Source organism: Ochlerotatus camptorhynchus, unplaced genomic scaffold (genome assembly GCF_037179485.1).
Source record: "Ochlerotatus camptorhynchus isolate MF236.1 unplaced genomic scaffold, CSIRO-AGI_Acam_v1.1 ptg000326l, whole genome shotgun sequence".
In the NCBI taxonomy this organism is placed as follows: Eukaryota; Metazoa; Arthropoda; class Insecta; order Diptera; family Culicidae; genus Ochlerotatus; species Ochlerotatus camptorhynchus.
In genome coordinates this window covers 126,352-145,447 of record NW_027040814.1, presented here as the reverse complement: position 1 = coordinate 145,447, position 19,096 = coordinate 126,352, and the positions used below count along the sequence as shown (strand labels likewise).

Here is a 19,096-nt window from a genome sequence, read left to right as displayed (position 1 = left end):
TTTCGAAGAAAGAATTTTTCGAGAAAAATATTTTTTTTCGAAAAATAATACCATAAATACCACGCACCCTAATTTCGCGCAGTTTTGCAGGTTTTCATTGATAATGTTGAGCTTTGCTCTTCTTTTGCTTTAAAAGGTCGTTTTGAAAAATCCCTAAATAAAAGCTGTCAATTCGTAAACAAGATCCTAGGGACCGTCCATAAAAGGCGTGGCATATGTATGACCAATTTTAGACCTCCCCTTCTCCCCTCGTAGCGTATTTTACAATACATAATACATGGCCAATCCCAACTTCTGCAGACCTCTACCCGCTAAAATGCTACGTCATTTATGAATCGTCTCCTTGGGCTTCTACCAGTTTCCTCTACATGTATTATTACGCCGGAAAGGATCATCTCGTTCATCTGTTTTCCAACAGAAGTTTATATCTACTTCTTTTGGAAGCTACTTTGACTACATACGAAAGCTTCTTCCAACACCCCTCGGAAGACTCATCAAACTTCATTTGGAAGTTTCGTTTGGCTTCCCCCTTTAGGGTGTCTCCCGATTTCACCGGATTTGTTTTTCTTGTCAAATACTAGGCGTGCTGAACGGGAGCACAGGCTCCCTTAATTACCTTACCAATCAGCCTAAGGCCTTGTTGTCCTCTGCTACCCGAAGAAGTCGTCTCCACTCTACTCGATCCATGGCCACACTTCGCCAGCCTCGTAGTCTGCGAAGGGTCCGCAGGTCGCCTTCTACTTGGTCGACCCACCTTGCCCGCTGCGCGCCTCTTGTTCTTGTTCCTGTTGGGTGGCTTTCTAGAACCATTTTTACTGGGTCGTCGTGTTGCATTCTTACGACGGCCCAGCCCACCGTAGTCGCCCAATTTTTGCAATGTGGACGATGGATGGTTCTCCCAGCAGCTGGTGCAATTCGTGGTTCTTTCGGCTCCTCTACGTTCCGTGATCCATCTGCACTCTACCGTAGAACTCATCGACCTCCACGATTTCGTCACCGTCAATCTGAACTCGGGATGGGAGGCTAACATTGTCTTCCCTAGAACCTCTTCAGACCCGCCATCGTCTCAAAGCTCCGTGCCATGATGTCGATTTCATCGGCGAAGCCAAGAAGCTGGATGGACTTCCTGACGATCGTGCCACTCGTATTCCAGCTCTTCTGATCACACCTTCTAACGCGATGTTGAATAGCAGACACGAAAGTTCATCACCTTGCCATAACCCCCTTCGAGAGTTTTTCACGATACTCGAACAACGCACATCACTCGATCCATCGTCGCCTTGACCAATCGCGTCAGTTTACCCGCAAATCCGTAGTCGTGCATAATCTGCCATAGCTGATCTCGATCGAATGTGTCGTATGCGGATTAGAAATCGATGAACAAATAATGTGTGAGCACGTTGTATTCGCGGCATTTCTGCAGAACCTGCCGAATCGCGAATGTTTGGTCCGTGGTAGTGCGGGCACCCATGAATCCCGCCTGGTATTGCCCCACGAACTCTCTTGCAAATGGTGACAGGCGGCGGCATAGAATTTGGTCTATATCGCTCCACATTCAATCTCGTGCAGTGTTGCACCATTCTCGCCCGTGCTCAGGCATACCAAAAGTACCGCTTCATGACAGTATTCCAACGGCTTTCGCATTCTTTTTTCTACGACAGCCTTGAGATTGAGCTATAAGCGACAGCCCACAGTGAGGCTGTTATACGACATGCAACGTTGCCGTCTTGTGCAGTACACGACAGCTCGTTCTTAGTCATGTATTTTGTTCGTTCGGCTATGACAGCCTCGGATGGTCATTCGTAACGTTCCTCGTACATACAACCAGCAGTCCGTCAAACTGCCGATTTGTTGCTGCTGTCTTTGAAATTTTGTTTGTATGTCGTAAGACTGCTACTACACTACCAGTGTGGCGCCGGAGCTCGTTCGGTTGCTATCACGTTCGTGCTGCCCATTACAAAATTTTCATTCGATATTTTTTTTTAAACGCGTGGTCTCCGGCGAAAAATATAAGCCTACCCGACACCAACCTGTGCCGGCGCCGGTGGTGTAGTGGTAAGCGTGACTGCTTTCTAACACCCCGATGGGTCTGGGTTCAATCCCAGCCGAGGTCGGTGGGATTTTTCTGAGGCATAAAAATCTCTGGTCACGTAAAGCCGTTGGTCCCGGCCCATGTGTGTTTGAATGGGTGCGATATCCTACGCAGGTGTGGAAGCTGCCTTCCTGCACATTGACGGCAATCGATGTCCGTCGGTGATTCGCACTAGATTGCGGAACAGAGACCGACGTTTAATAAAGGAAAGAAAGACACCAACCTGATTTTTACCAAACCCCAACCCGATGTTGGCCCGACATTGACCCGACATAAACACATAATTTACCCGACATCGACCCGACATTTGGCCGACGTTGACCATCAATTGACCTTACATTGATCCGACATCGGGCCGACATATCTGTTCGGGATCATTATTCTGGGTTTCTTCCATACTCCATTGCCGTACATCAATCGTATATAATGTCTCGTGACAGCCTTTTCGTGACAGCCTTTTCGTGACAGCCACTTGGGTAAGCTGAGGGATGTCGTCGGTTTGTGAAGGCTGGTATGACGACAGAAACATTGAGAACCTGGGTCATAAAGAAATGTATAAATACAGCCCATTCGGTTCACTACGTTCCAAGCACGATGATTTTAGCAAATCGGGTATAGATGCGACTGTTCTAATACAGCTTTCATTCTTTCGTGCGTGCACTATTGCCAATACACTTAGAATTCAGATCTGAACGTACGGTAGCAAGCGGTAGTAAAGCACACAAAGCAACAGTCAATTCATGTATAAACCAACTGTCGCGAGGCTGTACTATTTGGAAGCCTGCCCGTGCTGCATTCTTCTCCTCTAATAACAGTTTGCATTCGCCGTCAAACCAGTCATTTCTTCGGTCCGGGATCGCAGTACCTACACACTTAATCATGGCTTCTCTGTTCGGTTAATCTTTTTTACATATATACCGAACATTCAGCTACTTTCAATAAAACCGCTGATGTTCAATAGCTTTAGCGACAAACTACTGAATACTGTAATAGCATGTACTGAATTTTCCGTAAAATGACAGCTTTACGGTGAATGACTAAAACTCAGTAAAATAGAGTACCGAGCTTACAGTATGCATTATGTGTTACTGAACAATCATCGAACGAAATTCCATAATTGCTGATCTCACCCGTAAGTCAACTTGCTTATTGTCGCGCTTATGTTAAATTCTCATTTGGTGACGGTCGAAGCGCGCCGCTCTTAAGTGCGATGCAACCCGCCCATAAGGATTCTACACAGGTGTGTAACTTAGTTTTTTATGGCAGCGGCTTGAGGAGCGAATCCTGGATAAAGAACCGCCGTGTGTTAAATAGGCAACATGTTATACCGTGACAGCGGGCCCAGCACAGCAAAATAAACGATTTGAGCCCGGGACATGCTACCTACTGTCAAACGCTGCTGTTGGTATAGGCCTTGTCAGTGGCGTGATGGGCGCAGTCATACGGCCATAAACAGAGAACAGATGGTATAATTCCTTTTTGAGAAATAATCCTGCCACACACAATATTACCGGTACTAGAGACGGTCTGGTATAAGAGGGGAGCGGACTGGCTGGTTTTGAGCCAAACGAGCTGTCAAAGCCAGAGCCAATCGAACAGCGCCTATCTTGATTGCATTGGCAGTGTTGCTAGAAACCACCCAGGCATAGGTTGCCAAGGCAGTTTGTTTTGAATCCGCTCCTCTTTTATACTAGACCCTCTCGAAGCGGTACTACCTCTCAGTACCGGAAGACCGGTACTCACAAGTCTATCCAGGAGAATTTGGAGAATCATGAATATGTTTAAACACATCTTTATGCCCCACAAAATGTTATTTGGCTCGTAGAACTTCAAAATCCAAACTCCAGGATGATTTGAAAATGGGTACTACTTTTCTCACACTCTGGTCTCTTGAATTGATATGTTTTTTTTTTCAACGTACAGATACCTACCATATTCAAGCTCATTATTTGCAGAAAAATCGTTGATTGTATGTGAATTCGTAATTAACCACTTTATTCGAGCAGTTAAAATGACGTTTACTACCCACTCGAACTTCGAAATAAAACAAAATTTTAATATTTTTGTTCTAGAACCACGCGAACAGTAGCCAAAATGTGTGCGTTCCATAAAAAAGACTAGGTAAAGAGTTGGTCCTGTTTTGTGAAATCTCTGGTAGAAAGTCACGCCAAAACTGCTTGACAAAGTGATCTATTCCATGATATTTTAGAGATCCACCCAACAAACAATTTGAACTGTATAAAGAGAGAGAGAGAGAAGGATTAGTAATTTCCATTTAATTCCACTACCTTATTTGCTTATCCTTGACAGATACGCGTATTTTGTCTACAATTTGCAGACTTCGTCAGTGTCTTGTACTAATACTCGACTGGACCAGGATTCAATTTGAACTGATTAAAGGCCGAATAAGCATTTTTTTTAGCTAAAGAAGCATATTTTTGTCTGAATAAGCTCTTATGCTGCTTCGAATGTTTTTTGGGTAGGTCATCAACATCAAAAATGTAGTGTTTACAGGTAAAAAATAACCCCAATGACTAAGCCTTATTTTTTCTGCAAAGTAGACGTATTGTAGAGCAATTCTGCTGAAGAAATTATATGATTGTTTTTAAAACGGTGATTTTTGACAGCTTGTCGTGTAAGGCAGGGGTCATAAAGGGTGATACGGTCAAAATTTGGTCAATATCAACTTGACGTATTTCATTCAATTTTGAATTTAAAAAACCTGAACACCCCTCATTTTAAAGGTGTGTGTGTGTAGAATGTTGCTCCTATTTTGATTTTGGAATTCACTCTTGAGTTGTCAAAATGCCGTCCAAGCAAGAAGAGCAGCGTATCAAAATTTTGCTCGCGCATCGCGAAAATCCGAGCTACTCGCACGCAAAGTTGGCAAAATCGCTAAAAGTTGCCAAATCAACCGTTACAAATGTAATTAAAGTGTTTGGGGAACGTTTGTCGACAGCCAGGAAGTCTGGATCGGGGGGAAATCGAAAACCGGAAGCCGCTGAGACGACAAAGAGAGTTGTCGGTAGTTTCAAGCGAAACCCTAACCTCTCTCTCCGAGATGCCGCAAATAAGCTGGGTGTATCGTCTACAACCGTGCATCGAGCCAAAAAACGAGCCGGACTATCGACTTACAAGAAGGTAGTGACTCCAAATCGCGATGATAAACAAAATACGACGGCCAAAGCGCGATCCCGGAGGCTGTACACGACGATGCTGACGAAGTTTGACTGCGTGGTAATGGACGACGAAACCTACGTCAAAGCCGACTACAAGCAGCTTCCGGGACAGGAGTTTTATACGGCAAAAGGAAGGGGAAAGGTAGTAGATGTTTTCAAGCACATGAAACTGTCAAAGTTCGCAAAGAAATATCTGGTTTGGCAAGCCATCTGTACCTGTGGCTTGAAAAGCAGCATTTTCATAGCTTCCGGGACTGTCAAGCAAGAAATTTACGTGAAAGAGTGTTTGAATAAACGTCTGCTGCCTTTCCTGAAGAAACACGGTTGTTCCGTACTGTTTTGGCCGGATTTGGCATCTTGCCATTACGGTAAAAAGGCCATGGAGTGGTACGCCGCCAACAACGTGCAGGTGGTTCCCAAGGACAAGAACCCTTGCAACACGCCAGAGCTCCGCCCAATTGAGAAATACTGGGCTATTGTCAAGCGGAACCTAAAGAAGACCAAAAAAACTGCTAAGGGCGAGCAGCAGTTCAAGGCAAACTGGCTTTCTGCGACGAAGAAGGTGGACAAGGTGGCTGTACAAAATCTGAGGGCAGGGGTCAAGCGTAAGGCCCGGCAATTCGGATTTGGAAAAGCGGAAGCCTAACTGAATATTTTTCCTGAATTTTATACTAATTGAACTTGAAAAAGAAATTTAATTTGATTTTTTAAATAAACGATTTCACCGATTTACACGCGTTTTCCCTTGACCAAATTTTGACCGTATCACCCTTTATATGACCCCGTAGGATTGAATCGGTTAAATGACAGATGTATCAATCCACTGAATTTGGATTGTTTTTCATAACCGGGAATTAAAAAATTGCATTTGATGGACACCTTGGATACGCCACATGACGGAATTTGGTTCAAGCTAGATACCCTCTCTAGTTCAAGCCAGGTCCAGGAGAAAACAACCCACCAATTTTGCCCGGATTGTTTGTTTCCAACTGTCACGCCTTTTTTCTGTTATGTTATTGAAATGATGTGTAGCCGCAAAATCCGCCGCACGCAGAAAACTAAATGCTTTCAGTAAAAGGAATTTCTCAACTTTGTCTGCGAAGGCACGGTGAGATTACTATTGTGTAACCTTTATCAACATTATCCATAGAAGTGCGTACAAAACAATTGCCTTACATCGTTATCATCTAACTACAAACACACATACAACCAACCAATTATTGTTACCATGAGTTGTCAGTGATTTGTCCATAGTGATATCGTACAGATGTTGTTTATCCTTTTGCATCTGTTACCAACCAAAAAAGAGATCCATGGCTTTATTCACAAGCCCAGAACTTCGTTTCGGTGCCGTTGGACTCGGTACCACATCAGTCGGGTGCTGGGCATTTTTGTATGCTATGTGAGTCAATGACCTCACGCGACTCAAGGAATACCTAAAGAAGTAGAGCAATGGAAATCCATCATTGAAGACAAATGAACAATAAATTTTTGAAACTTACTCTTTTCGTTCATCGCAGTTTTCCTTCCCCACAATCGACGGGTCATTGCAATACTGTACTCCAATCATCAGGTTATGCCCGAGTACCTTACCATTGTAGTTTAGAGCTTTATCGCATTCGAGTCGAGAGGTGAATCTGAGATGTACCCAGTTCCCGTTCTGTGTGGCAAATACCTTCTCGATTATCGCCCCACACTGAGAAAAGTGTGACAAAATCATGGACGACGCGGATTGTGGAAAACCGAACACGGTAATCCAGCGATCATTCCCCTGTGGAACGGAATGCGATAGGTTCATGTACGATTGTGACATTAAGGATGCATTGCGAGTAAAATCCTGTTCCCGTGCCATCGGAATCGGGGACATCACCCTCGACACGTTGAAACCGCTTTGGTTCAGGTAGGAATCATTTCCCGACTGCTGGAATCCCGGAGCCGGTGGGGCACCTTGTCCTGTGGTTGTGTTTTTGCTTGGTGTCTGGAAGATCTGCTGGTCATTTCTGAGTGAATCGAATAATCCCACTGTCGGTGGCCCTGTGACACTTGAATTGTGATTAGCACTAGACTGGTTAAGACTGGTTCCGCCTAGAGAGAATTTTTGTGGCAATCCGGTGGGTCTTCCGCCGTAGTCAAAAGTCTGTCCGACTAGCGGTCCTCCTACGGGAGATTGGGTGAAGGCCAATGATGTTCTGCCTTTGGTTGGCGACAGGGTATTGGTTCGAGGAGTTGTCGGTGCGTCACCCATAAGGAACGACGGTAAATAATTGCTCGATGAAGGCAGTGGACTTCCGCTCGGACTGCCTAAAGCCATTGGTTCCATTGTTGTTTGCTGAAACGACCGTGTAGGTTATCTTCAGAGAAGCCATTGAGTTTTGCATTAACCTTCTTACCTGTGTTTTTGGAATCCTTCGCTTGGTTTAATGCAGGATAAAGTTCCTATGTCATTAGCCGGTGAAATTTCTAAAAACCTTATTTTTGCCGCCAGATATATCTAAATGGAAATTCAATCTTTCCGAACGGATGAGCTGCTAAAACAACCGCACACAAAAATCTGTTTGACAGTTTAAAAAAAACTTGCGCGATTTTCGCTGAGTTTTCTTTTCTCAATGAGCAAGGTTCCATTGAACTAGAAGGTGTACGTACTATTTCAAAATCAATTATAGTAGCGTACCCTATCTCTCGTTTCCGGCGATCAGGTGCAGAAACTTCTGTTTATAAGAATGCTGACTGGCAACACTGATGTTCAGCTGATCATTCTGTTCTGTCAAAAAGTATTATTTTTGTTTCCTTCTCTTGTGTGTGGTTGGCTCAGTGCTGTTATCATTAAATTCTTGTACTTGTTATCAGTTGAAGTAGCTAGCCGTTGAAAAACATAATTTTTAGTTTGTTCAACATTCTGTGTCGAAAAAAATGACGGATGATGTGAAAAGGTTTTTTCACAATATGCTGCAACGGTGAGTTTTCCACATAGCCTCTTGTGATTCTTGTCCGGGAGATGGTTTTTTGTCTGCCGTATGAGGCTTCGAAAAACAATGACCTCTAATATCCCAAATGATAATCGCTCATAAGCTAGAGTGCCTGAAGCCTAGATAGTCTGGGGTAACTGAATATTCCAGTGCAATATAGAATATGGTTTGTAGGCTGAACCATTATTTCTTCTTGACTTCGACATGACACTCTTATAGTGTATTCACTCTTTATTTATCAAACAATTAAAACCAAAATAGTCGTTCCATATCCAGACATACGTATTAAAATGCTCTTACAACTCGTCGACGGTTTTCAGGGTCAACGGCTTACACTGCGTCATGGTGACCGATCGGGATGGGGTGCCTCTTATCAAGCTGGAAAAGGAAAAATCCACGGAAATTGTGATGAAACCGCCATTTTTGTCTACATTTACCCTCGCGGCCGAACAGTCTAACAAACTTGGGCTCGGGAGGAACCGTAACATCATCTCCGTGTACGCCGACTATCAAGTGGTGCAGATGAATAAACTTCCCCTCGTGGTGACATTCATCGGAGCACAAAACTGCAACATTGGTCACATATTAGCAATGGACCAACAAATCGACACGATGCTGGAGGAACTCAAAACGGCCGTCACCGATTCGTGAATGAAGGAATTTTCTCTCAATGAATCACTCTATGTAAGTAAAAAATTATAAGCTCTTCATTAAACCCTACTTTCTTAAGTGTAGATCTTAAAATTGATATAAAAATCGTCACCTTAATCATAAAAAAAAGAATTGGAAGAAATCCTTTGACGTGAAATTTCTACTTAAATGCTCTGCAGTCGCTTGCGTTCCTCTTCGGCAATAATTTTATCCAGCGCCTTTTCCAATTGCTGCGTTGTTCGGGCCAGTTCCGTATTATCGCTGTAGGAGTCGTCCACTATTTCACGAACTTTCAGCAAAAGATCCTTAAAGTTGCCCATCTGAGTGTCGATTTTGAGATTATCTATGCAGCGGGTTAGCTCATCAACAGTAGCAGCAGTGTCTGTGTTAAGATGCACTTTCAAAGCCACGTCAGCTTCCATCTGCTCTAGTATGGTTTCGGACGGTTTATTCAGATGGAACCACGAACTGATGTCACGAACGGAGAGTTCCGGTTGGAGTTGGTCGTTCACATAGGATTTGTTCAATTCTGCTCCATGAACTGAAAATGTAAAACAAAAATAATACACCGTGTCAGGTTCCTTCCAAATTGGGACTGCGCTACGTTAACCCGAACGCCATCACCCGAATGTTTGAAGCAATCAGCAGCAATCAGAGAAGGCAGAATATTATTCGGAGTAGTGGCGTTATGGGGGAAGTGACAAATTGAACATTTCATGGGACGGGTACTCACTAGTTTTATCCAACGCACTGGCCATGGCCAGCGAAACACGTTTGGCGCTTCCACTGTTGGTCGAACGGTACGGAGTGCTGGAACTTTGAGGAAAACCACGGCTAACCTTAGAGCACACTTCCTTCAATGCTTTCAATTGCTCGGTTACCAATTTACCATGAGCTTCGAAATACTCGATTTGCCCTTTGTCAACGGTGCCATTGGTTTTCAAATTTGCCAACTTTAGACGATACTTTTCGAAATCATCTTCGAAAATATCCATTATCGAAGTTAGTTTATCAACTAACGCTTGACTGTGCGTGCTCGTAAACAGTTGGCAATCAATGTTGCTAAAAATACTGATGTTTTTGCTGGAAGATTTCCTGAGCGAAGCACAACTGGAAGAGTTCAGTGAACGTGAAAGCGTTCCACGGAGAGTGCTACTAGCAGCTGGTGGTTGTTCGACTTCTTGCAGTTCGACAGCATTGGTATCAATCAACTTCGCCTCCATATTGTCAAACGTGGATGGTTGCTGCCGATGAGACTGAGTACTTGGCGAACGACTAAACATATTGCAAAGCTTGAGCATTAAAGTTGATATTTTGTTGGTAGACATTTCCTGTAACAATAGAATTATACAATACATACTTCTGAACTATCTGTTCAACTATAGTTGATACTTACATTTGCACTGATCTCGTACATTTTATGACCAACATTGTGGCTTTTACTGGAGTATGCTTGGCTGAAGCAATCGATGCATAAAGACAGGTTACGACATTTCTGGCACTTAAAGCGAAGTCCTTGGATTGCTTCCCGACAAGCACCACATTGTACGTTGTGTACTATAAATTCCGAATCCTTCAGTCGCTTTGCAAGGGCTAATACGTTTGAATAATAGGAAAACTTCGATGACAACTTCCACAGGCAGGTAAACTGGTACTCCGTTAGACCTACCAAGCCAGGATAGTTCACGAAACATTCATTCACGATCTCCTGCACCAGCTTCGATTTCAAATGATCCGGTTCTCCCAGAAACGATAACAATTTAGCCAGATTCATCAACATCGCTTCGAAACGATGTCTTGATACACAGAGATTGTGATCACTCGTCAGTTGAAAGTGTTCCCATACGACCTGTTCAAAATTTTGCGTCTCACACAGCAACAGGAATGTCTGTTTCAACTCGAGAATGGATAATGGATTACACCTTTTTGGATCGTAAACTGCCCAGAATAATCCTGCCAGTGTAGCGATCAACGTTTCGCGATCAGGTTGTTGTAGGAGATCAGCGAAACATCCCAGTTGTTCCGCAGCAAAGTATACATCATGTAGCACCGCAGTTAGTTGGATCGGCTTGATAGAGGGAGCGCTATCAATCTGGCTGAGGCGATGACGCTCAAGTATAGTGCACACCGATTGGAATGGAATGTAACACGCTGTAATGACAATAAAATGTAAGAGTTCACGAATGCTTAAGCTTAATTTTCAATGGAATTTGCTGAACAAAATTAAAGAATTTCTAAATAGTTTTGAAACACCCGTTATTAATCCCATTATTCATTTTGCCTTGAGTACATTTTGAGACCCAGCTCTACAAGGAAATTATTCCGGATAATACACTTAACCAAAAGCTAATTCGCGGGCGGATTCCTCCAGTGGGAAATCGGAAAAGCAGCGCTTTCACCTCCAAAATTATGTACGTTAATTCCATCTAAATTGCAATAGCAGCAACATTACAATACTAAAACATCACTGAGAAGCTAATTTTTTCGAGCTAACCAGGTTTCCTATGAATACCTAGAATACTCAATAAAGCCACTGTATGCTGTCAAGGCAATGCTTGTCTACGTATATTTGAATAATTATTCACTTTACTCCAACCAATAAAAAAAAAAAAAAACAATCCTCCCAAGCAATACCATTATCCTAGTTTCAGTCATTTAGTTAGTTCTCTGAGCTGATCAAGCTGTTAAGAGCACAATAAGGAACAATAACTATAAGTATTCAGAAAAAAATCATCATCTTCTCTTTAAGCTGGGTTTAGACAAGGCAAGTAAATTGATCAACTCAGTTGAAACCATGCCATTCAACTGACTTGATCAACTCACTCGAATTGAAGAAAATTGAACCACCAACTCTTCAAGCCAATTGTATTCAACTGAGTTGATTAATTACTTGCCTTGTCTAAACCCAGCTTAACGTTTTACCATTCTTGCATTTACTCAAAGGCAAGGGATTGATTTTTGTAGGACACAACTGGATCGAGCAGACGCACCGCATCACTCGAAGGTTAAAGTTTGTCAGACGCAATTAGATGTAACATCTATTAAGAGATGCACATTAGGGTGTTTCATTTTGAAAAAAGTGATGAATTTTTGATAGGCCACCCTCCAGTTCGATTCATAGCCCCAAAATATGAACCTGTGCAAAAAATGGTAAAGATTGATGAAGGTTTAGAGGTCGCGCCAATGATTTGGATTTTGTATGGAGATTTTGGTGAATTAGTATGGGAAATTATTGATTTTCGTTTACATTGCTCTAACTTTGGTTGTAGTTGTCCAAACGTTGAAAAAAAAAAAATATGTGGTTGTCATGACAATGATCAACAAGCCTGTTGTTGTTGCGATGAAATTGGCGTTGTTGCCTTGTACATATTCATCTGTCAATTTACCCTATTTTGCCATTTTTTCACATTTTTATAATTCTTGATACGCTGCAAAACTGAGCGTAGCAACTGTAGGCTTTTTGTTTATTGCCATAGCAATAACATACTAAATTTTTTCGACATTTGGACAAGTAGAAGCAAAGTTATAGCGATATAAGCGATTTTTTAAATTCTTCCATAGTAATTCCCATACAAATTTCAAATCATTGGCGCGACCTCTAAACCTTCATCAATCTTTACCAATTTTTGCACAGGTTCATATTTTGGGGCTATGAATCGAACTGGAGGGTGGCCCATCAGAAATTCATCACTTTTTTCAGAATGAAGCACCCTAATGCACATACCTCATACCCATTAGCAACTTAAATTTTGCAACAACTAACAGCGTCTAGCGTCTACGCAAATGGATTTTTATTTCAGTTCAACTCAGGAATGTGACAACACCCAGTGGGAGCTAAATTTATAATAGGCTCAAAATCATCGAAAAACTCTTTTATTTGACTAACCTCTCCTCAACTTGCAACAATGCAACATCAAGCATTGAACAACCACAAGTTCACAGCTATATTTAAAATTTGAAATGAAAAACTATCTTCAAACGACACCGAGTAATTTAATTGTTTTAAACTAGCGAAGACATTCATACTTATTAATAAGTTTCTGTTATAGAGAAATATTTCCCTGATATTCCCATGTAAACTTCAAATGGTTTGTGCCAACCCTAATAAAAAAACATACTTGAACGATAACCGGAATGGTAGAACTATTCCACAAATGGTTTGGACGATACCCTGAACACGTCATTAAGCAAAATAACCATACAAATTCTATTGGGTCATTTTCCTGATAGGTGGAAGATACAGAAGCTAGTGTTCAAGAAGCTCTTGAAACCAGAAAAAACACCGGGGGATCCAGCATCGTATGTGCCTGCTGGATACACTCGAAAAACTCTTGGAGAGGATCATTCTAAACAGGCTGACGAAATACACGGAGAGTGAGCACGGATTGTCGGAGAGGCAGTTCGGAATCCGGAAAGGGAGATAAACGGTGGATGCAATTCGGACAGTGGTCGAGAGAGCTGAGAAGGCGTCCAAACAGAAGCGGAGAGGAGATCGATATTGCGCCGCGATAAGGATCGACGTCAAGAAAGCGTTCAACAGCGCCAGCTGGGAGGCCATCGCCAAAGCGCTGCATAGAATGAGAGTCCCTGACTACCTGTGCAGGATCCTGAGGAGTTATTTCCACAACCGGATTCTGGTCTACGAGACAGACATGGGACAGAGATCGATTAGGATCACAGCGGGAGTTCCACAAGGCTCCATCCTTGGTCCATCGCTCTGGAACAGGATGTACAACGGTGTGCTAACGCTGAAGCTGGCCAAAGGTGTGGAGATCGTTGGCTTTGCGGACGACGTCGTCTTGACGGTAACAGACGAGACGCTGGAAGAGGTGGAAGTGTTGTCAACCGAGGCGATCGACATGATTGGTAACTGGATGCAAGGAGCGAAGCTGCAGATAGCCCACCACAAAACGGAAGTGTTATTGGTCAGTCGGAGAGCACGCCATAGCCTCGAAGCGTATGTTGAAATACCTGGGAGTGATGATCGATGACCGGCTAAACTTCAACAGCCACGTCGAATATGCCTGTGAGAAGGCTTCAAAGGCCATCAACGCGATAGCTAGAATCATGCCGAACAACGCTGGTCCCAGCAGTAGCAAGAGGCGTCTTCTGGCCAGTGTGTCGTCATCAATATGGATATGGAGGTCCAGCCTGGGTTTCAGCGCTGGAAACGAAGCAGAACCAAATAAAATTGAGCAGCACGTTCCGGCTCATGACCATGCGAGTCGTGAGTGCGTACAGAACCATCTCGTCGAAAGCAGTATGCGTTATCGCCGGTATGATCCCTATCGGCATAACATTGGTGGACGACAGCGAGTGCTACAGGCGGAGAGAAGCCGGAAGAGTACGGAAAGTTGTGAGAGTGGAGTCATTGGCTAAGTGGCAACAGAAGTGGAACACGACGGAGCGTCACCCTTCTGTCCGGAGTGTGGCAACGTCGATGAAACGCCGGAGCATGTAGTCTTCGACTGTTCAATTTTCGAGGCAATGTGAAGGGAGATGCCCGTCCTTAACGTGGAGAATGTCGTTGAAATGTGTTGAGAGGAGGGCAGTCACGCAGATTATATCGGAGCTGCAGCGTAAATGGAGAGAAGAGCAGCGATCTAGCAACGCCAGCTAGCGCTGAGAGTACGACAAGTGCATGAGCACAGCCACCCCCCGAAGTAGTCACTTCACAGTGGACCCGGGGGGGATCCAGGCAGAGGAGAGAGTAGGCACATGAGACGCCGAAGGAACCCACAAGTCCACGTAAAGTCGAGAACCAGAAGGAGAGGAAGTAAAAACAGATGGAAGAGGAAGCTAGGAAGAAGGACGAGAAAAAGAAGAAGAAGAAGGAAGACAGGAAGAACAAGCAGAAGCCTAGGCCTCGTAGGGAGAGAAGCAAGGGTGACGCTCTGCTTGTTGAGGCGACGGACAATACGTCCTACGCAGCACTCCTCCGGAAAGTGAGAGAGGATTCGAAGTTGAAACAACTAGAGAACGTGGTGAAAACCAGGCGAACCCAAAAAGGCGAGATGCTATTTGAGCTGAGAAGGGATCCTACGGTTAAGAGCGTAGCTTTTAAGGAGCTCGTCGAAAAATCTCTTGGCGGAACGGCGAACGTAAGAGCCTTATCCCAGGAGTCAGTGGCCGAGTGCAGAGATCATGACGAGATCATTTATTTATTTATTTATTCGTCAATCAATCAAATCGTAGACTACATATGTATTAACATTAGGACTTATGTTCTATGACTTCGCAGAGTTCTGCAATATACTTTTAATTTTGTTGAGGGCATATTTAGGTCAATCATTTCACAATGATGATTATAAACAGTCATTATCTGGTTTACCGGTCCAAATTGAGCGTAATTGGCCCGATGGCGATCTACTGCGAACAAGTGTCAATTGCGTAATTTTCGGGAAGGTGCATACAAATTTAATCTTGACAATAGATCAGCTGAGTTGCGTTGCGAAATGATATTGTTTAATAAAGAAATCTTTCCGTAATCCCGACGTTCTTTCAATGTTTGAATGCTGATCAACAAGCAACGTGCTTCATATGACGGGAGAGGAAAAGCCGTCCAAGCTAACTTACGTAGTGCATATAATAAAAATTGCTTTTGGATTGACTCTATTCGTTCTTCATGCTTGTTCATATAAGGTGACCAAACAACGCTACAATATTCTAATATTGACCTCGAGGGGGACGACTCTATCTACGATGCAGAAAAGGTTGTGTTTTGCTGTGGCTAGCTGCACGCACGCTGAGTAGATAAAAGGAAGATTTATGTCGATTTTGAAGATTTCCTGCAAAAAGATGAAGCACGATGCAACTAGATGCGAGAAATGAAAGATGATTGATTCGCTAGTGTGAGATTTTTCGAGCATCTAGAATTGAGATTTAGATGTGTCGCCCCCCTTGGGAGCATCCCCCTTACGTTTTGCAAAGTAAAATTTTTGGACCGGGATTTGTCCAAAGTCCATTTTTACGTAAGTTTCATCATCCATCAAAATGTGAGTGAGCAGAATTTTTTCACGTCTGTCACGTTCCATCTTCGATAACTTTTAAACAAGTATATGATGAAATTGAAATTTTCACTACTGAATAAACAATCCTTCCAAATCGAAACGCTGTCAATAGTTTCTTGCTACGACAACTAGAGGCGCTACAGTAATTATAAAGAAGCGGCCAAATACTAACTGGAACAGACTTTAAAATGGTCCACAAATGTCAATTTAGAATCTAGAATAACACCAACAATCAATACGAAACTATCGATTTGAAATTGGCTCACTAGTTGACTAGCCTATTGGTCCCGAGATTGGTCCCAAGCAAATCGATTAACGTACTCCATTCTAGTCAACATTCTAGTACTGCACGATGTTTGTTTTGATTCGCTATGAAAGTTTGACAGATAAAATGTATAGTCGCTATATTCATAGTCTGGCGGATAGAATCTCGGGAACCAATTGAGCTGTGAAATAGCGGAACCAAGCGAGCAAATCACGACCAACAACAGAAAAGAGCACATCAGCTATTGCGAACAAAACTTCGGAAACCGTTTTCTCGTGATTCAAGGCTCGCCTACGCAAACTAACACTATCTTTGGGTTGGGGAAAGATTCCCCTATCCGATGATGCCGGTAATTTGCGTTCGATTGTCGAGGAAAGAATAATCAACTTTTGGTTTACAAAAGTTGATAGGACCTTTTCAGTTGTTGGTCTACAATATATTGAATCGGTTCCGCTTTTTGATGGATCGATATTCTATCCGCCAGACTATGAATATAGCGACCATAATAAAATGAGGGGTTAGTGGAATTTCCTATGTTTCTAGGGGTGAATCGATTAGCTTGGGACCGAAGATAGTACCAGAGCTGAGCCAAAAAGTAGAGCTCGTTTCTTCGGGACCTACTAGTCTTATACCCCGTTCACATTACAACCAATATCACGTAATATAGGCTGTCTTGCAATGAGCACTCATACATAGGATTTCCAGTGAAAACTAGATGTATGAGTGCTCACGTGATATACGCTGTAATGTGGACGGGGTATTCGAGTTACCTCTATAATAACACCTAAATCTCTTAAATTTTCACAATTTTGAACATTTTCATTACCTAATGTAATACGAAGATTTTGTTTGTTTAGTTTTCTACTGTACGTTAAAAGATTACATTTTTTAATATTTAGTTTCAATAAACTTTTACTACACCATCTGTAAAAAAAAACATGTATTTCATTCTGAAACATATTCATATCACAGATAAACAGACATAACACATTGAATATGTCTCACTGTAAAACATCGTCGCTAATACCACAGGTGGCGGTACTAGCAACTACGATACTTTTAAATTGACCGTTAAATGCTTGTTCGATGAACAACTTACGAGTGTTATACCACGTTCACATTACAGCGTATATCACGTGATATACACTGTCTTACAATGAGCACTCATACATCTAGTTTTCACTGGAAATCCTATATATGAGTGCTCATTGCAAGATAGCCTATATTACGTGATATAGGCTGTAATGTGAACGGGGTATAATGTCTGTGTTCATATCGTTATTGCTTCCTATTTTTAAAAATAGCTTCATGTCATCAGCGTATATAAGTACTCTGATATTTTTTTTAAATAAGAGAGACGTCATTAATGTACAAAATAAAATAAAATAATCACAACGGAAGACGAGTTGAAAAGTGCGCTGAAGGTGCAATGCAATTCGGTTGAGGAAAGCATATGGCGGCACGCAGAGGCCGTCGATACGACTTTCTTCGGACGCAGCTAACGAGCTGCTAAAGACAGGCCGAATCACATATTTCTAGTCTGTTGATGCAAACATAACAAATAAACAAATCAAGGTTGGGTGGTCAGTGTGCCCATTGAAAGCTATTCCTCGGGTGTCTAAGAAAATGGAGAGATGCTACAAATGCATGGGCTTCGGTCACCAGGCGAGAAACTGCAAAGGCCCTGACAGATCTGATCTGTGCAGGAAATGCGGAGAGAAGGGGCACGTTGCAAAAGACTGAAAAACGCAACCGTTGAAAAAGAATTAAAATACTATTGATGTTAGGCAAACACTTTTTAACGGATTCGACCATTTTAGACTGTATGGAACATCTTTTGTTCAAGCACCGTATCTCAAAACAACTAAAACCCTTTTTGGAAGGAAAGGGTCAACTACTAACTTTGATAATTCGCTAAGAACTTCTAATATGAATTCTATTGAATGCTCTGAAAAATTTGCATTGAACTAAAATAATTCCCCTTCTGAAAAACTTGATATTCTCTCATAAATTCCCTTGAAATTTAATATGTTAAGGTCCAGAAGTTCTCTATAGAATATTCCACTAAGTTTTAAAGTTAAGTAAGTGACGTTCAAAAATTACGTCCACATATTTTTTTTTAATTTTTATTAACATACCCCCCGTAGCGTCAGACATGTTCAGAATGTTTAAATATTTTAAGTAACCAAGTACATACTGTCACAATTTGTAGGACGCCATCCTTCTTCCATCTTTTCAAGAATGGATGTCGCTATTGAATGACCACTAAACTGTTAAATATAAATATTGACCTTGAACGAACATTCCTACGTGACTTTAAAAAAATATTGTAAACTAAACAACGAATAGTCAAATGGACATTCATTACATACAGTTCTAGGTGATAGGATGTGTTATTGAAGAATGGAAAGTACTTACTGTAAAGAGCCCGTTGAAGTGCGAACAATTTGCAAGCACATCTGTAGGTACTGTACTTGGATGCCGAGAACTTTTCATTGATCTTATTCACTACGTAAGTCAGGTTTGGATTATCCGGTTGAATTTGGCCATTGTAACGGTTAGCATACACCAAATATCCACGGTCGTCTTCTTGTTGGTCGTACATTTTCATTCACAATTTTCACCAGTAGAACTACAGTTGATGTTACCACTCCTACATCCGCACTTGATCGCCTCGTTTGCTGGCGTCTATCCGCAGCAGCAACAAAAATAATAATTAGTAACTACCGATCGCGCATCTCTCTGAAGAACAAGATTGGACAACAAGTGTCAGTTAAGATTTTTGTTTTCAAAACCGGTTTCTAGTGCAAGGCCTATCAAATGCGACAAGGTTAGCAGGAAAATGTTCGTTTGGAAAAAGAGAACATCCCCTGGATGTGAACCAGCAAACTAATGTTGACATTCCGCCAACATAAAATTTATTATTTTCTAGA

At 42.3% G+C, this 19,096-nt stretch overlaps 3 protein-coding genes across 3 annotated transcripts; 1 reads left to right on the top strand and 2 right to left on the bottom strand.

The window, feature by feature from the left end:
* Positions 1-6,384: 6,384 nt before the first annotated feature.
* On the bottom strand, positions 6,385-7,803 carry LOC135708098 (nucleoporin Nup35-like). The gene is made up of 3 exons (XM_065230042.1): positions 7,662-7,803; positions 6,774-7,600; positions 6,385-6,707 (listed from the first exon to the last, which is right to left on the bottom strand). Exons 2-3 carry the CDS (start codon positions 7,589-7,591, stop codon positions 6,563-6,565), a joined length of 963 nt encoding a protein of 320 aa, XP_065086114.1. The 5' UTR covers positions 7,592-7,600; positions 7,662-7,803; the 3' UTR covers positions 6,385-6,562.
* A 276-nt stretch (positions 7,804-8,079) lies between these two features.
* On the top strand, positions 8,080-8,952 carry LOC135708097 (ragulator complex protein LAMTOR3 homolog). Its single transcript, XM_065230041.1, has 2 exons — positions 8,080-8,225; positions 8,558-8,952. The coding sequence occupies exons 1-2, from the start codon at positions 8,182-8,184 to the stop codon at positions 8,886-8,888; spliced, it is 375 nt and encodes a 124-aa protein (XP_065086113.1). The 5' UTR covers positions 8,080-8,181; the 3' UTR covers positions 8,889-8,952.
* A 5-nt stretch (positions 8,953-8,957) lies between these two features.
* Positions 8,958-18,892, bottom strand: LOC135708096 (dystrobrevin alpha-like). Its single transcript, XM_065230040.1, has 4 exons — positions 18,582-18,892; positions 10,285-11,039; positions 9,622-10,219; positions 8,958-9,429 (listed from the first exon to the last, which is right to left on the bottom strand). Exons 1-4 carry the CDS (start codon positions 18,772-18,774, stop codon positions 9,053-9,055), a joined length of 1,923 nt encoding a protein of 640 aa, XP_065086112.1. The 5' UTR covers positions 18,775-18,892; the 3' UTR covers positions 8,958-9,052.
* Between the last annotated feature and the right edge of the window lie 204 nt (positions 18,893-19,096).